Consider the following 17998-nt stretch of genomic DNA (forward strand, 5'->3'; position numbering starts at 1 on the left):
CGTTCAAGGTTGCTGACAAGGTAAATTAGAGTTCTTGGCAAAGTCCAATATGAACTGACTAAACTGCATGTCCTGGATGTACATGTGCAAAGCTTATTGTGATGAATATAGGTCAGAATGGAAATCTCTGCCTTCTGACAATCTCTAGACAATACTGAGCTACAGTACATGCATCAAGGAGCTACATACAAACTGCAGTATACACATAGGCACATAAAAATCAAAAGGCCTAACTTTGTCATGTCCCTTAATTTCAGTGGGCCTACTTTGAGTAAACTTAGTCAAATGGCACTCCAGTGGTCAGCCTGAGGATAAGACAGCTTGCTACATACCTATTCCTGCATTAAGCAGGGGGTTGAACTAAAAAGGCACATTTATGGGATGCATTCCAAACTTTTAACCCATCATGCTGGGGGTGGGGTGCTGGATAGGGTGGAAGCATCCCACTGCCCAACACAGCTCTGCCAGCCCCTGTCCACAGAGTGAAATTAGTATTGCTCCACATGCATGAAATTCCCTGTTCCACCTGCTGAAAGGGCAGGTGGCTAGAAGTCACTGGAAAAACCAGAAGTGGGATTTTCTTATTTTCTCATCACTTTCATTATTCTATTTTGATGCGCATTCAAATCATTGTTAAGATTCCGTTCAACTTTCAGTAACTTAATATGCATTCTTTTCCCTCCCCTTTCCATTTTCAGTTCCAGTTCATTTTGATTCCTTGGCAAGACTGCAGGTATATTGCAGTGTCAACATTTTGCCTTGCTTTGTTTTGTTTCTAGACTATATGCATGTCCAAAAAATACACCTTTGATCTGCTTCTTGACATATCGGTATGACAATAAAATAAAATAAGGGGGGTGAGGGTTTCAACTAGGTAGGGAGATTTTATCATGATGATGATTTAAAAAAAAAATTTGCAATTTAATAAGGTTTAATAAGGGGGGAAAGGATGCAGTTAAAAGTACATGAACATCTGCAAATATCAAGGATTTCAACAATACAAAATTTACGTGAGTAGCAGCTTCAAACCAAAAGGAATAAATCACTGAACGCCCCCCTCCATCATATGCCTCAAAGAGGCATCCTTAGCATTACACCTCCAACATCTATCTGTATTCAACAGTGGCTTCCTACACAAATTCTGTGGAATCCAATATATTCCAAATAATAATTGGATCAATCTCAATTTCAGGTACTAGGAAACATTCCATATGGATTCTAAAGCAATTTTCCATTGTTTAGGCTGTATAATTCCTTGTTCCACACATCCCTGTTGTACAAGTTCCTGAACTCCCACCAAAATCCATAAAGCATTTATAAACAATGGTTATGGGTTTAGTTTTCTGTAAAAAAATAATCCAATAATTCCCCCCCCCCACAGTTTTGAAGATGCCAACAGCACTGAAAACAGATAGGCCATAGGCAGCGCTTGTTTTAAAGGGGAGGGGGGGTGTGCCAGTACTCACTATGAAGTTGTTACAGTGAGTGCAAGACTTTTAACCTTTTTTTGAAAGGGTCTAGGGTGCTAGTACTGCATATCCTTGAATACCCCCAGGGGGAAAAGCACTGTATAGGAAGGGTTAACCCATTGCAGTGTGCTGTGAATCCTGTTTCCACGCAAAATGCCACCCGTGGCAATTAGATCTGCGAAGAGCCTCCTAGCAATATTCACACCTAATAGCAGGGGGCAGGAAGAGTGAGAGTCTGGGGTTGTGTGGGTGAGAGAAAAATAGATAATGAATGAATTGCTGTGTGTTTTATGTGACAATGGATGAGAGAGAGAGAGAGAGAGAGAAAGTAGCCCTCCTTATATAATTAAACTCCCACTCCTATTGGCTATTCTGGCCCATAATAGCCTATAGGCCCAGAATAGCCTGTTGGCTATTGGCTATTCTGGCCCAGGGATGATGGGAATAAAAGCCCAACAATATCATTAGAGGGCACCATGTTGGCTACCCCTATTGTGCATGGATGTGCGCAAAAGAGAATGTGATTGCAGCCTCACTACTTTTTGCATTGTACCTGCACACTTCTGCATTGGCCCCGACTACCACTGGCATGCGGTCCCTTGAAAGCTTCCCGGCTCTGCTTTACTGATTTTGGAACTTTGCCATCTGCTGGATTACTAAACGCAGTGATGTAAAAAATAAAAGGCAGGTTTTCATTCAAGGCAAACGTAAAAAATTGTACTGCTTCCAGCTCTGTCCACACAGAAAACCATGCTTGTGTAGATGCAAGGACATACACACCCAACCACACCCTGAAAACTAAACTAAATTCCCATCTCAACTGGCTAAACCAGTTTGGCATGGAAGGGAGTAACACTGCTACCAGTGTCCTGGGATTTAGAGCAAGCTAGGCTTTCAAATACAAAGAAATGTTTCTTCGGGGACAGCGGGTGGGGGAGGGAAGGGAAGGGAAAGGGTTGTGTGGTGAGAGAGGTGTTATGATCTGGGAGAAAAGATCTAATTATTGAGTGGGTAGGAAAAGAGAGGATTCGGACAGTGGGCAGAGGTTAGGGAGGAAAGGAATATGAATGGAAAAGGTATAAAGTGAAGCCTGAACGCAATCCATCCCAACTGTATGTAAGATGAAAACAAAAGCACGATATTATGCATCAGTAATAGCCGATGTGTTGGTGGCAGATGTTGTTGGACTACAGTTCCCATCAGGCCCTGTCAGTGTGGCCAATGGCCAGGGATGATGTAAGATGTAGTCCAAAGCACTTGGATGACACTGTATTGACTACTCCTGTTCTACCTGTCATCATCAGTGGAATCATACATGTGGTATGTAAGAAAAACCCACAAAACAGAGCAATAGAGGCAGTTTTCTGAGCGGGGTGGGGGGACACAACCAAGGTTGCAGTCATTTCTCATGCCATAAGACGTACCTCTTCAACAAGCATGTATCTCGAAGTTCCAAAATGGCCTTTAGCTATTATGCAATTCCATCTCCAATACTGCCTGTCCATCATCTTGTGACTCAATTGCACATTCCACATACGTTTTAACCAACAGGCACCTACTGTCAGCCAACTTAAGACAGATACAGATTGAGCCTAAGGTCAGTGGTTTCAAACAGGGAGCTGCATCACATTTGCAGAACCCACTCTCACAACATCACAACCCACCTTCATCACAAACTTTGACAAAATCGCCGATTCCAACCACAAGGACTTGTATGTTCATATTACACTTCAAAGACTGACACCATTTGAGATTTCTTATTCTGGGGTGGAGGGGAGTATTTGTTAAGAAACTGCTTGAAACAACTTTGACATTATCAGCAAAACAACCCTCCCCTCCCCCAACATAAAACATTTCAAGAGGTCCCGAAAAGCTAATGAATAAATTGCCCAAATAAGCATTTTGCCTCTTGCCATTTGCCATAAATACATTAAAGAGCAATTTCCAATTTTAAAAAAGAACTCAGTGCACCGAGGGTCTAAACACTCATGTCAAATTTTTGATCTCATGACCTTCCATTTACATTCTTGCCTGAGATATTCTTGGAAGTTGAATAACACCAAGTGGGCTGGAGCAGTCATCGCCAGCTACCATTCTTTTGTACTGCTCCATCTTCTCTCCAAATATAATTATATAAAATGTTTTTCCCCTACCAAATGCATTTTTCTTGCTTGCATTTGCTGATAGGGGGAAAAAATGGCATGGAAGCTTTTGTTTGATGAAACTGAAACTTGGCTATTAGAAACTTTCTCCTACTTTAGGCATAAATACATTCAAGCATCATTGCTGAACTGTCAAAAAAATGCAGTCTTCTAAGACATTTCAAAGTGTTAGCTTTACGTAATCATGTAAATACTTTTCTCCAGCAGATGTTTTGCCCAAACGTGGCAACAGCAAGCATACAAACATATAAAAGGGATGGTCTTGATCCTTCAGAGGGTTTAATGCATGCCCCAATCCCACTTCCCTCTCCTCCCACTGCTGAAACACAAATGTATGTACCGTATTTTTCGCTCTATAAGACGCACCAGGCCACAAGACGCACCTAGTTTTTGGAGAAGGAGAACAAGAAAAAAATATTCTGAATCTCAGAAGCCAGAACAGCAAGAGGGATCACTGCGCAGTGAAAGCAGCAATCCCTCTTGCTGTTCTGGCTTCTGGGATAGCTGCGCAGCCTGCATTCGCTCCATAAGACGCACACACATTTCCCCTTACTTTTTAGGAGGGAAAAAGTGAGTCTTATAGAGCAAAAAATACGGTACTTACACTATATGTACTTACCTATGAGTAAATCTTACTGAATTTGGCCAGACTTACTTCTGAGTAGGCATGCATAGGACTGCCCTGCCAGACACATTTTTCATCCATACAGTGGGAGACAGAGAATATCCCCCAACAATCTGGCAGAGAAAGCAGCAGCAAGATCTGTCCACACGAAGATCCAAGTGTATAATATCCTCATTTTAAAGTACGATTTATACACTGAAGATGCACAGCAGCACATCATAAACCTTTCCACTGCCTGAGGGATATCTCTACATTACTTCAGCTCTGGCCTCCCAGCAAATATCCTTCTTTGAGCCAAAATCCATAATCCTTCTTTTGACAACTTTGCAAAGTGTCGAGTCCTCTGTTAATTCTGGCTTTGGCAGCAGCTGACTCCTTGGGAGTCGGTCCCATCAACTATGTCCTACTCAGAGTAGACCAACTGAAATGAATGGGCCCATTAGTCATGTCCGCTGAATTCAGTGGGCCTACTCAGAGTAGGACTAGCAGTGGGCACAACCTACTGAGACCTACTTCCAAATGAATATGCTGCATGAGGGTCCCCCCCCCCTTTGTCCTTCTGAGGTGAAGCATAAAACCAAGAACAAACTATTGCATAAATGTTTCAAGATAACTCTTTCAGAAGGGGATGAAAATATTGGGGGCAGAGGAACAACAGCCGAACAAACAAAAAGTGAAATCCAAACTCTGAAAGCATTTGCTGACTGCCAAGGCATAGCCTTTACTGCTATCGAATTCAGTGACAAGGCAATAAAAGATCCTTTCTCCTTGGCAAGAACCCATTGACTGGCTCCCACAGCTGTAAACATCTCTGACCGTGACCAAGCAAAAACCAAGACAATGCAACTCACGCAAGTTGTTTGCAGGAGGTCTCGTTTCCATGTTCTCATAGTGCTGCACGTGGACCACAATGTTGAGATCTCGTTCCATGTGGTCTGTTGTGCAGGGAGCTTCTGGTCTCATAACATCAGCAAGAGCCCTAAAGAATGGTGGGAAAGGGGAAAGAGTTAGATGCAGCCTTCCATAAAACCTTTGGCGTGCTCTCCCCCTCTCTCCAGTGTGGTGCAGTGGTTAAGAGCGGTAGACTTGTAATCTGGTGAACCAGGTTCGATTCCCCACTCCTCCACATGCAGCTGCTGGGTGACCTTGGGCTAGTCACACTTCTCTGAAGTCTCTCAGCCCCACTCACCTCACAGAGTGTTTGTTGTGGGGGAGGAAGGGAAAGCAGAATGTTAGCCGCTTTGAGACTCCTTCGGGTAGTGATAAAGCAGGATATCAAATCCAAACTCTTTTCTCTCTCTCTCTCCTGCCCTGGAAATAGACTCTTAAATTTTAATTTTGGTAGATCCCTTCCCACTAACAGCAAACTTTGTGAGCCCATGCCAACAGGACAGAAGCCCAAACTAAACCACTAAAAACAAAATGGAGGTATCAACTAACTTGGGTGCCTCCTGAGATACGAGAAATTAAAAAAAACACACACAAAGGGGTTTTTTGAAATTCCTTTTTTTAAAAAGACATACAATGAAGACTGAGGGTGCTCCGTCAACTCCAGGAGATATGGAATGATGGGAAAGAAAACCAGAGAAACAGTAGAATGTCATGCTTGAGGAGTTCACACATGGCTGGCTGGAACCCTGGACAGGAGTATTCATATTTGAGTGGGAAGATATACTGCAACAGTTTGTGGTAGCTACAACTTGTTATCAGAGCTTCTTTTTAGAATGTTCCTTTTCGAAGTGAGGACTCAGGGGAAGAGTCCATGAACACAAACACACACATACTTTGCAAATGCTGCTTCTGTCTGTTTTGTGGTTTTGCTGGAGGTGTAGACACTTTTGGATGAGGCCAGTTCCCAAGACCCTCAAGCAAATATACCACCTTCATGCTGATTTGATTTCATGATGTCATCTGAAGCTATATCTTTCCCACATTCTGGATTCTCGTGGGTTTGTTTATAAAGCACCCAGAAGCATTGCCTCCAGTAGAATTTCTCCATACTCCACCCCACTTTGTGCTCACAGAAATGGGTGAGATGTTCACCAACTTCACCATCTGCAGTAACTTTGACACAGCTGGCAAAGTTGGGCAAACTCTACAGGCACAAGGATGGGCGAATGTGTCCATTTCAGTTTCTATCGGCTTCACATTTCCTTAGTTCAGTTCTCCACAATTCTGCATCAGCTTGATCCCCCCCCCCCAAAAAAAAATCCTCAAGGAAATTCATCAGCATTTTTGTGCAAATTTCTCCTGATATACACATTTTTCTTTGCCATTTTTCCTAATATACACATCTTGCAAAGCAACTTTCCCTAACATGAACCTTCTGAGTATGGCATTTTCAGTATCGTATTCACACTTTACCCTGGTGTATACCTAGTTGTACATATTACTTGCAACATCTGCAGAAGTGTGAGTTTCCAAAGATGGCAGTGTTTGAGTCCGTGTATTGTTTCAGAAAGAAAGTGCTAGTTAGGTTAGGTTTGCCTTTAAAATCAAATTTCTTCCCCATTCCTAGTTGGGAATAAATCACTTTGGGCAGCCTAGTTTTTATGAGGTCCCCCCTAAGATTACTACTAAATGAAAACCAGTCCTGCAATATGGAAGGGGAAAGGAATGAGTATGTGGTTTCCCAGAAATATATATCTATTAAAAAAATGGCTCATAGCTTTCTCCTGCCATACTCCAGCACTCATGGAAATTGATAAAATGAGCATCTCATCAGAACATGTCCTGGTCCTGTAGTGCTCCTTTGGTCTGATCAGCCTAAGATGGAATCCAGCATGTTGGCAACAGCTTTGCTGACACCCATCTGGTGTGGCCTCGCAACGCACCTGTGGGTCCTGACCCACTGACTGGAGACCTATGATTTAAACCAGTGGCTCCCAAAAAAATTACCAGGTCCGCTAAGAGGCAAGCAGGTAGCAAGCAAAGAGGCACTGGAGATGTAAATAACTATCAGACTTTGAAAAGCTGTTATCACTGGATCAAGTTCATGAGTATGTTGAATGAATTACATGAAATGGTTTTAATTGGACTTTGAATAAATGTGAATTGATTGTGACTGTTTTGAATTTTATTGTGTTATTATCTCCCTCAGTGACGCGGGTGGCACTGTGAGTTAAACCACAGAGCCTAGGACTTGCCAATCAGAAGGTCGGCGGTTCGAATCCCCACAACAGGGTGAGCTCCCGTTGCTCAGTCCCTGCTCCTGCCAACCTAGCAGTTCAAAAACATGTCAAAGTGCAAGTAGATAAATAGGTACCGCTCCGGCGGGAAGGTAAACGGCGTTTCCGTGCGCTGCTCTGGTTCGCCAGAAGTGGCTTAGTCATGCTGGCCACATGACCCGGAAGCTGTACGCTGGCTCCCTCGGCCAATAAAGCAAGATGAGCAAGCACCGCAACCCCAGAGTCTGTCATGACTAGACTTAATGGTCAGGGGTCCCTTTACCTTTACCTTTATCTCCCTTAGTGGGTCATGCTGACTGCTGTTCTGGTTATGCTTTTTATAGGGTAGGAGGCACTGGGGGTGGATTTATAGAACCAAGGGGCAATGATCACCCCACCAAAAAAAAAAAAAAAGCTTTAGGAACCACTGATTTAAACCATGCCAGGGTCCCTGGTCTGGCTGGGCCCTTCTAGGTAGCATAGATTATATAACCACTAACCAAGTCTGGATGCTACTGACAGAAACGTGAAGCAAAAAGGGGAGGAGAAAATTAATCCAGATTTTTTTCTTTTTACTCTCAGACTGTTGGAAGTCTCTTTTAATGTGCATGGCGAGCTAATTACACATGATACTCAGTGATTCTTGACTGTGGGGCAGTATTATGTCATTTAAATGTCAGATGGATTTCTGATCACCAGGTTCTTTTTATTTAAAAAAATAGAGAGGAGAAGGTTGTGCTTTCTTGATCCAGTTAAAGAAGAAGGAGGAGGAAGATTTGTAAGAGCAGGTAGCCAGAATGAGTTTGGGCATTTTGAAATGACACTTCAATAAGAAGCAAATCTTCAAGACCCGCCACTGCAGAGCTGGCCTACATAGCAGAGGAAAAACTCGCAGCTAGCAAAGATCCCAAAGAGCTGTGTACATTAATAGGCTCCTAAGAGGGGAATATTATCCCAATACAGCCTCAAGTTATAGACTGATCCTGAATAATCCACAAAAAGCACACACACACACACACACACACACACACACACACACACACACAGCACACAGATCCAGTCAGTTCAGAGAGGATTTTTGATACAGAAAAAATGGCCAAAGCTTAAGGTAGCTGCATATATTTTACACAAATGCTGGAGATGGCTTCGTGCTGGGACTGGGAGGCAGGGAGCAGAAAAGTGGCAAATCTAATGACCTGTTTATTGAGCATTCATCCTGGTTCACTTAAGCAGAGGTTAGACTGTGTTTGACTATTGAGCATTCCTCTTGATTCTTTGCTTCCAAGGCTGTCATATGGCAAGCAACATTTCCTCCTGAATTTCTCATGGTTTGTTTGTGTGATGGTTATATGCCTTCCCATTAACCATTTGCCCCACACTTTATTATTTATTGCTTTTACATCCTACCCTTTTCCTCCAATGAACTCAAGGCAGTGTACATGGTTCTCCCCCTTCCTCATTTAATCCCCACAACAACCCTGTGAGGTAGGTTGTGCTGAGCGGCAGTGACTGGCCCAAGGTCAACCAGTGAGCTTCATGGCCAACGTGGCGATCTGAGCCACAACTCCGCACCTGCTCTGTTTGGGATGCATTTTGGTGCATTTCCCCATCACATTTCTAAGCAGAAGATGGGCAGGTGTTGTTGTTTTTTTGAGTTGATTTATTGCACTGGGACAACAGAGAGATTTAATCCAGTTTAACGGTGCAAACCTCTTCAGCTTTAGAAACCTTAGTAACAATAACTGCATTACTCAGTTTTGGAGAAACAAAAAACCTCCAACAGCGGGAGAATGGCTGCAGAAAACTTGGAAGAATGTCTTGTTCACTGAGCTAACATACAATAGGAATCCAATATATGCAATATGTTTTGGCTACATTAGCAACAGCACTCCCAGCTTGAAGACTGGAAACAGAACAAACTTGCAAATTGGGGAGCTGAGACAAGGACGCCATCGCAGGCTAGCAGAAGACCACTTGCAGTTACAATACAATTCCTGCAAGAAACCCAAATAGCATGGGCATCATCAAAATGTGTGCCTGCTTCTTGAAAGCCAAACACATGCATATGAGTGGCCAGAGACGCCCAGCCAAGTGTGGCATGTGTAGAACATCCACATTTTAGATGCCGTCTGCAGAGGCATTTCCTGCAACAATATCTCGACTTGTTCCTGGGGAATTAATTCATGGGCTTTCAAACTAGGAGCTTTGTTGTTTGCTGCTAATATTCATAGCTAATACACTGGCTTGCAATCAGGTTAGAGAATCTATAGCGGCAATGGGGAACCTCCTGTTTTTGTTGGATTACAACTCCCATCTTCACTGGCAATTGGGCAACAGCAAAAGGACCACAAGCTCCCCATCCCTGATTTATATAAGTTGCCAGTAGGGTCTCCTGTGGATGAATACTCTTCCATACATATCTACATGCAAACTAGGGGCTGAAGTCAACTCATGTTTTTCACTAGCCAAAGCCAATACAAGGACTCTTGCTTGTGCGATGGGGCTTTCCTACCTCTCACAACTGCACATGCCTCACCCGTATCTGCTCTGTGGGGGCTCAGGTGTGCCCCAGAACAGAGCATGGGGGGGAGGGGAAGGAGAGGGGAGTTCATTTCAGCAAGTAAGCAGATGCTATGTAAGTTTGATGTTACCCCAAACCAACTTTTCCCTTTCTCTTTCCTCTCCCCACACCCCCACCGTCAGATATGGGGCAAGACATTGCTCCTCCTTAGGCAGCAAACTCTGCTGTTGCTACACCCCGCTCCTGTTATCATTGATTGATTGATTGATTGATTGATTGATATACCACTTAATGGCCAAATGGGTTTCTATGTGGTCTTCAAAACATAAAAACCATTTCCACTAACATTAAAACAAACAAGGGTAATTTAAAAACACCATGAAACAAACCTATTAAAATATAAACATCCACAATTAAAATATGCAATAAAGCAATGTAATTTTTAAAAGCCCAGCCATTAAAACAGGAGACTCAGGTCAAGGGAATGCTTGTGTAAATGTGTGCTTCTTCCAAAGCCAGCATAATACCAATGCAGATTCTCTCACCGCTGTCACTTTCACTCATCCCTTCCTCATCCCACCACCACTGTGCTTATTTTTGAACCATTTTGCTGGCAGCAGCCCTGGCGGCCTCTCTGCCTACACTGAGGAAGGGGGTCCCGTCAGCCTATTCAGTAGCCATGCCTAAGTAGAAGGGCGGCAGCAACAGTATTGACCATTGAGTTAAGTGAGCAGGAGCCCAGAAGATGCTAATCACACACATCGACGCAGGAGACAATGGTGGCAACCACCTTGGATGGCATTAAAAGAGGATTAGACAAATTCATGGAGAACAAGGCTTGCCGGTTCGTTGCCACCATGGCTATGTTCTGCCTTCACTGTTGGAGGCAGTATGCCCCTGAATACCAGCTGGTGAGAATCCTAAGGGGGCAGGATGCTGTTGTGCTCATGTCCCTGCTTGTGGGTTTCCCATCTGGGTGGCCACTGTGGAAATAGGGTTCTGAAAGAGTTGGGCCATTGGCCTGATCTAGCAGGTTCATATTCTGTTCTTACGAATGAGGCCATTGCCTTGGTTTGCTGCATGAAAGTGCGGTACCTATGCCTGAGTTTTGCTTAACATCCCACCTGATGAACAGTTTTGGAGAATTCAAAAGTTTGGTCCCTATTTTGGGACAGTCCTAATAAAGATATTGTCCACCTATTGATTAGGGTGGAGTTGTGGTGCAGAGAGTGGACGATTCTTAAACACATTTGCAATTCTGATGTACAGATTGAGCCATGCACCAGCCATCCAATTCCCCATCTGTTGTGTTTATTCTGCAAGAGCTTCAACTTCCCTTCCAAGCTCCTGAAACACTTCGTTGCTTCTGTCATGTCCAAATGGACTTCCTCATTCTCTTATCGTAGATCGCCACTAAGACAATCTTTCAGCTGCTGCAAGGAAGAAAGTGCCACTGAAGTCAACTTCTGAGTAAGCATGCACATGACTGAGCTAAAAGGATCGCTTATCGCAGTTCACAGCTAAAGTTCCATTATTAAATTCCTGTTATTAAAGTTTCTTTTTTTTTAATGCTACTTTTCTGAGCAAGGGTAAACATTGATTTCAAATCAACCACAGGCCAATCTTGGACGTTGATTGATTTTATTCCTGCTGTTTACTGGGAGGAAATATAAGCAGAGCCTGTTTGATCAGGTCAAAGCCTCATTTAGTCCAGCAATTTATTCTCCCAGGGGCTAGTTATATGTCTCTCCTGGCCCACCCAGCTAAGGAAGGCATATGTCTGATAGTTCAGTCTTCATTGACAAAACAAGCACTTACAGCAACTCCCACAGTGCTCTAGATGTGTGCGTGCGTGCGTGCATACACAAACACACACACTTCTGGCAACAAGACGGCTGTCCCTCAGATCTGCACCCTGAGGAGCAGTTGCACCAAAAGGTTGTCCTCCTCTCCGCCAGTTTATATACCCTGCCCTGACAGGTTGCACACCTGCAACCCAAGACTTTTTTAGCATGGAAGTTGTCCCACTTCAAGCCCCTTCTGGTTCTAGGAGACAGTAGGGCAGGGAAAGGTGAGTAATCTACTGACACGTCTGTCACTGGAACAGCCTCTGCATTTTCCACCACATTCCACGTGCCTTCCTCCATCTCAGAATGCTCTGACTCTTCCCCCTCCCCCTCCCCCTGCCCTTGCTCCTGCCTTGTGACGGGTGCCAAACCCCATAAATCACTGGTCCCCTCTGCTGGGTCAATCTCCTGGCCCCTTGCCTCTGTCACACACTCTGTGAAGCCTCTGTGGAGCCTCTGAGAATTGTAGCTTTGTGAAGGGAATAGGTGTCTCTTAGGAACTCTCCGAACCCTTAACAAACTACAGTTCCCAATATTCTTTGGGTGGAGCCATGACTGTTTAAAGTGGTAGCAGAGTGCTTTAAATGTGACCTAGTTCAGTGGGACAAGCCAGAGTATTTCACTTCTCTCCCCCAAAGTCTTTGGGCCACCCAAAATGAATGGGGCGAAGTAGATGGAAGAGCCAGATAGAACAGCAAAGGGAATGTTAACATAGCCATGGATACAATATTTTTGTCCTCAACAGTGGAGTTAGGTACTTTTACAATCTTGACTTAATGGTCAAATGGGAAGATAATGTGTGTTGCTTAATTTCTTTCTCCTTGTGGTACACCAGCACTGCTCATTCTGCTGAGCATTGCTCTGGGACATCTGTCCCAAAGTGCTGCCTTGATGACACCAGTATTTGTCCCTCTCCTCTATTGAAAATGTGTAACATTCCTGTTTTACTTAATTACAATGAATTCCTGGTGGCAAGTGTCCTATGCCTTCCTAAGCTCGTTGGATAATTGTCCCCTGAATTCACTCCCCACACCCACCAGAAATCTTTAAAGTCTTCCCACCTGGTTATTTTTCATGAATATATACCAAGCAGGCATCTGATTCTGCCCCTTGCCTTCCATCATATCATTCTCTTTTCATCAGCTGCTTCTGGTCCTAAGTTTGGAGACCAGGTAACAAAAGAGCACTGTGGAGTTCAAATATCATGAACTAATCTGCAGCAATAGAGGACTTGTTGAGGACTAGCCATTTAATCTTGACAGATGCTGGCCAGAAGGGGTTTGAAACACGTCCCCTTATGAATCTCATCCATTAACTTAAGTAGCAAGATCTCACCAGAAACTTTCATACCACTGTTAGATGAGCAACAGGGAGTTGAGGGATTATGGTTTCTGTAAGTGAACACCATACAGCTTCCCTCCTTCAACAGCATTTGAAACAGGTAAGACGTTTAAGTTTGGATGAGGATCAATGAGAAAGGTAATTATAAGCACCTTCTCTAAGGAATGAGGAGTATTGGGAGCTACTGTGGACCCCTTTGCAGCCCAGCGATGATTCCTGGAGTAATTCCAGCAGTTGTAAGTGCGTAGAGATGTGCCGGGAAAACTTGTCAATAGAGGACCCCAGTTGCTTTGCAGAAGTTTCAGCCCAGAGAATTGCTCCTGAGCAAACATTAATGAACATTAAAAGCTGCTTTATACTAGATCAGACAATTTGTACATATAGGCTAGAGCTGTGTATGCTGACCAGTAGCAGCTTTCCAGGTCTCAGGCAGAAAAGGACCTGTGATTCCATTTAAAGAAACAACCTGGGGTCCCTTTCAGCTAGATATACTAAGGTTCAAACACAGAACCTTCTGCATTCATTCCATGTGCTCTCCTATGAGCTATTGGCTTATCCAAAAATGGTACATTCATTGGACACGTTTTCCTATGTATCTTCGTCCTTGAGAATCACTCCGGCAACCATCTCACTGCTGAAGTGTCCTCAATCCCAGCTGCTCTGTTGCATGAATAAACTAGCAGTTTGGGGTATGCAATATTTGTCATATATATATATGACAACTTTATAGAATAAGCACATACACAAAAAGGCAGCTGTCCCCAATGAAGCTTTGCTAGTAGGAAGAAGACAGGTGAGAAGGCAAAGAGAAGTGTGGCAAAAGCAATAAAGGGGGAAAATGGGGCAAATACATGGAATTCTAGAGTTAGAAGAGACCTCAGAGTTTATCTGTAGAAAATCCATGAGTTCAGCATCATTGATAAGCAGCCATCCAAATTCTGCAAAAAAGAGCACCTTTCATGAAGGAGAAACCCTCACCTCCTGAAATACTCTATTCCAACGCTGAACAGCTTTTATCACCAGGACATATTTCCTAATGTTTAGTTGCCATTTGCTTTGCTGGGATGTGAATCTGTTGGTTTGAGTCCTATACTCTAGATTAACTGGGGATGAATTAGCCCCATCTCTCTCAGATATCTGAAGACCACTATTTATAATGCCTAATTTTCCCCTTTCCGGGATATTTAGACTTCCTTGAGGTTGGGAAAAGATGTTGGGGGAAGGTGGGCAGAAGTTAAGCATGGGATTTGTATAAATGATGGGGTTTAAGGAGCGAGTTGAAGAGGAATATAGGAAGGTGCCTTATACGGAGTCAGACTGTTGGTCCATCTAGTTCAGTGCCATCTGCACTGACTGGCAGCAGGTTTTGGGGGTTTCAGGAAGGGGGTTTTCCCCAGCCTTACCTGGAGATGCTGGGGATTGAACCTGTGTCCTTCTGCATGCAAAGGCACTGAGCTATGGGCCTTCCCTGGGTAGCTCCATCTAAAGAACCTGAGAGAGAGAGTTCCAAGCGTAAAACACCCACAAGGGGAAATAGGTGGAGTTGCTGGGAGGCTCCTGCAGACAATCTTTGCATGGAACTGAATGTCTGAATGATGAGCACAGGCACTTGCCACAAATTAACCAGAGGCAAACCATCACCTCCCCTTCCTAGCTCAGAGGTTGTCCTGCTCATTGTCACTGTGTCACCTTTTCAGCCTACCTGTCCACGTAGGCACTATAGAAGCAGATGCAGGAGGGTGCCCAAACCTCTGCCAAGATTTGAGGGGCAGAGGACAGAATGGAATCTCACTCTCCACCTGCTCTTGGCCTTCATTTAGTGGCTGAGCCTTCTCACACCCAGGAGGGCGTTTTTGGATAACCCTCCACTTGTAACCCTGGATTCACAGCATGTTGGGTTGCCTGCGAATTCCTGTGCTCTGCTGCTCTCCTCCTTGGTAGTAAAAATGATCACCCATCAGCCAGTTTATAAATAGCAAATAATTGCTAGTGAAAGAACGGGTGATGCATTCTGAAACCTATTTTGGGTGTCTCGTTGCAGGGGGAGGTTGTTAATCACAAAGCAATAGCAGGATCTTGGACAAGGAGATGCTCCAGGTGCAGAGTCCATGGGAGGGGAAAGGAGGAGACCGGGGAGAGATGAGGAACCAGACTACCTTTGAGTTATACCTTTCCAGAGCAAAACAGCCCTGTCCATCTGAAGGCATCCTGGCAACTCCAGCCTTCATCTTGAAAGTTCCCCTGGCTATGCTGGGATCAATTTAATAGAGCTATTTGCTGCTGCTGCTGCTTCTCCTTTCTTTTTTGTAATTGTTTTTATTTTATCTGCAAATGTCTTTCTCCATCTGTTTTGCTTTCATGTGTTGGGGATTAGCATAATGAATCAGACAGACCGAATGATTTGACAAACGGGTTGGGTCTTTGATTCTCTACTGTTGACACAATTTGGGGGGAGTGTGTGCGCGCGTGTGTATTTAGAATGGCAGGGAGAGGCAGCCAAAAGTGGGATTGTGCCCACTTGCCTGATCGCCAGCTTGTGGTTAGAGCAGCACCCATCAGCTTAATTTGCCATTGTGTGTGTGTGTTATATTTGATCTGAAACAGCCAGTTACTTGATAGATGCAAAGCATACAACACAACACAGAGACACCAGTCCACTTCCTCATTGGCCTCATTGTAAAATGAGATATTATATGAACCTCTGTCTCATCAAGACCCTCAGTCTGGGGTCCTTCTCTGCAATCTCCCTGCTGTGCTTCATCCTTTCCTTTCAATATTAGGGAGCAGGTTTCTCAGGTGTGGAGGCTCATGCACCCGCGAGCTGAGATTGTGCCCGCTTTGTACCTGAAAACCAAGGAGATGCTCAAATGAAGGGGTGGGTGTGTGAGAGAAAGAGACAGTGTTTACAAGCCACTGCGGAGAAGTTTGCCCCGTAAGCGCAACAGTTGGAAAGCGGTGGAGAGAGAGAGAGAGAGAGAGAGAGAGAGAGAGAGAGAGAGAGAGAGAGAGAGAGAGAGTTACCGGCAGACCTCGCAAGCAGAGTTAAACGCCACATTTGTTATTTTTTTGCTGTTGCTGCGCTTCTCCATCATGAGTGAGCTTCTGTGCGCGCGCGCCCCTCACCCAATCTTTTCACTATCTGGAGCTGCTCGGCCGCCGCTGCACCAAGACATGTGCGTTAATCCCTGTGCAAGCATCTGGCTAACACACCAGGGGGTGGCTACTGGTTCTTACATGCCCCATCGAGGGTGGGAGAGGGCACCAGCGCGCCCTGAAGAAAGTGGGGAGGCGGGGGACTCCAGCGACGGTGGTTTTGTAGTCATGGCTTTTAAGGCCAGCGGGAGTTCTTTCTTAGGCTCAACACGCGCACAGAGACTCGGGCAGGTGGCCGCCTCTGTGCTCGGGCTGAGTTCGCGGGTCGTCATCCCCCACCACACAACATCCGAAAAAAGGTGGTTAAGCCTCGCCTTACCTGGACATGTGTTCCCTCTGAGGTCGATGCGCTTTCTCCAGCCCCAGTTTGGTGAAGATGCCCACCAGTACCATGACAGCCACCACCCCACAGATGATGTAGACGATGAGGTTGGTTTTGTCTCGGGTGGGGTCGTGGGAAGGGTCGACGGGGCGGTTGGGCGTCTTGCGCCCGTTCAGCCAGGGGGGCTTGATGTAGTTGGTGCAGATATCCTGATCCAAGCGGCCCTTCCGGTACTTGCAGCAGAAGCGAAAGCCACAAGTGCCGCAACAGAAAGGGTATTCCCGGACGCTGCAATTGAACGACGGGTCCCACTGGCCCATCACGTCGTAGTAGCCCCTGCATTCCTCCGGGGTCGGGGGCGGCTCCGAGGCGTCGACGTGCTGCTCCCCTTCTCGGCTCTGGTTCCCCCCGGAGAGCATCACGATGCTGCCCAAGTGCTGCCCGGCTTTTTCCTGCGCCCGGCACAAAAGGGTGAGGAGGTCCGCCACCAAGTAGCTCAAGAACAGCCGGAGGAAGCCCTTCATCCTTCTCAGCGCCAGCCCGGGCGAGCTGAGGCTGTCTCCGCCGCCGCCGCCGCAACTCAAGCCGCTCGACGCTGCTGCGATGCGCCAAGAACTGCACATAAAGGGGGCTCTCGGGCAACCGCGGGGAGCCCGCTCGCCTGGCAGCCCGCGCAGGGTTTCAGCACCGTGGACAGCTCCGTGGCTTTCAGCGCGCTGGGAAGCTCCTAGCGGCCGCGCAGCTTTGCAGGGCCGCCTCTGCCGAGCATGCGGAGCTGGGGGGCGGGGGTGCCAGTCCCACCTCTTCTCTCTCTCTCTCTCAATCTCTCTCTCTTGTTCTTTTTCTCCCCCCCCCCCCCACCTTCCGAAGCCTCAGAGCGCGGGGAGTGAACTGCGCGCGGCACTTGTGGAGCGTGGAGACAGGCAGGAAAAGCGAGCGTGGATGAGTGAGGGTCCAAAAGCGCGGAGGAGGGTGGTCGGCGAGGGGGGCGGAAGGGGTAAGAAGCCTCTGGGGAAATCGGAGCGCGGGGTGGTGGCGGCGGCAGCGGCTGCAGAGCGGTTTTGCAGCGGTAGGTGGTTGCGAGGGGCGGGGAGATGGAGAAGCGATGGTGTCTCTAGAGGGAGGGGAGGACGCGACTCAACTGGCTTCGCTCTCCAGCTGCCATCCAGCTCGCACACCAACGGGCAGAGGAGACCTCGCCAAGTTCTCCAGCAGGGAAACTCTCTTGCTAGAAGACGCGCGCCCTCCCCGGCCTCTCCTGCAAGGAGGAGAGGGGAGGAGACTGCAGCTTCTTCCTGGCATGGGAGCCAGGAACAGTTTGCGTGTGCCCCACCTCACCGGTGGGAAAGCAGTCGGGCAGAGAATTAGGTCGGAACCAAAGGCTCTGAGCG

At 46.0% G+C, this 17998-nt stretch overlaps 1 protein-coding gene across 1 annotated transcript in view; it reads right to left on the reverse strand.

The window, feature by feature from the left end:
* The window catches only part of SHISA9 (shisa family member 9), a 241896-nt gene extending 223925 nt beyond the window's left edge, over window positions 1-17971 (reverse strand). The window contains exons 1-2 of the mRNA XM_083412550.1: window positions 16605-17971; window positions 5108-5235 (exon numbers count right to left, since the gene is read on the reverse strand). Of these exons, the coding sequence (XP_083268676.1) occupies window positions 5108-5235; window positions 16605-17230 (754 nt within the window). The 5' untranslated portion in view covers window positions 17231-17971. The remainder of the gene's footprint in view (window positions 1-5107; window positions 5236-16604) is intronic.
* Between the last annotated feature and the right edge of the window lie 27 nt (window positions 17972-17998).

This window comes from Podarcis tiliguerta (genome assembly GCF_965153285.1).
Source record: "Podarcis tiliguerta genome assembly, chromosome: 14".
NCBI lineage: Eukaryota > Metazoa > Chordata > Lepidosauria > Squamata > Lacertidae > Podarcis > Podarcis tiliguerta.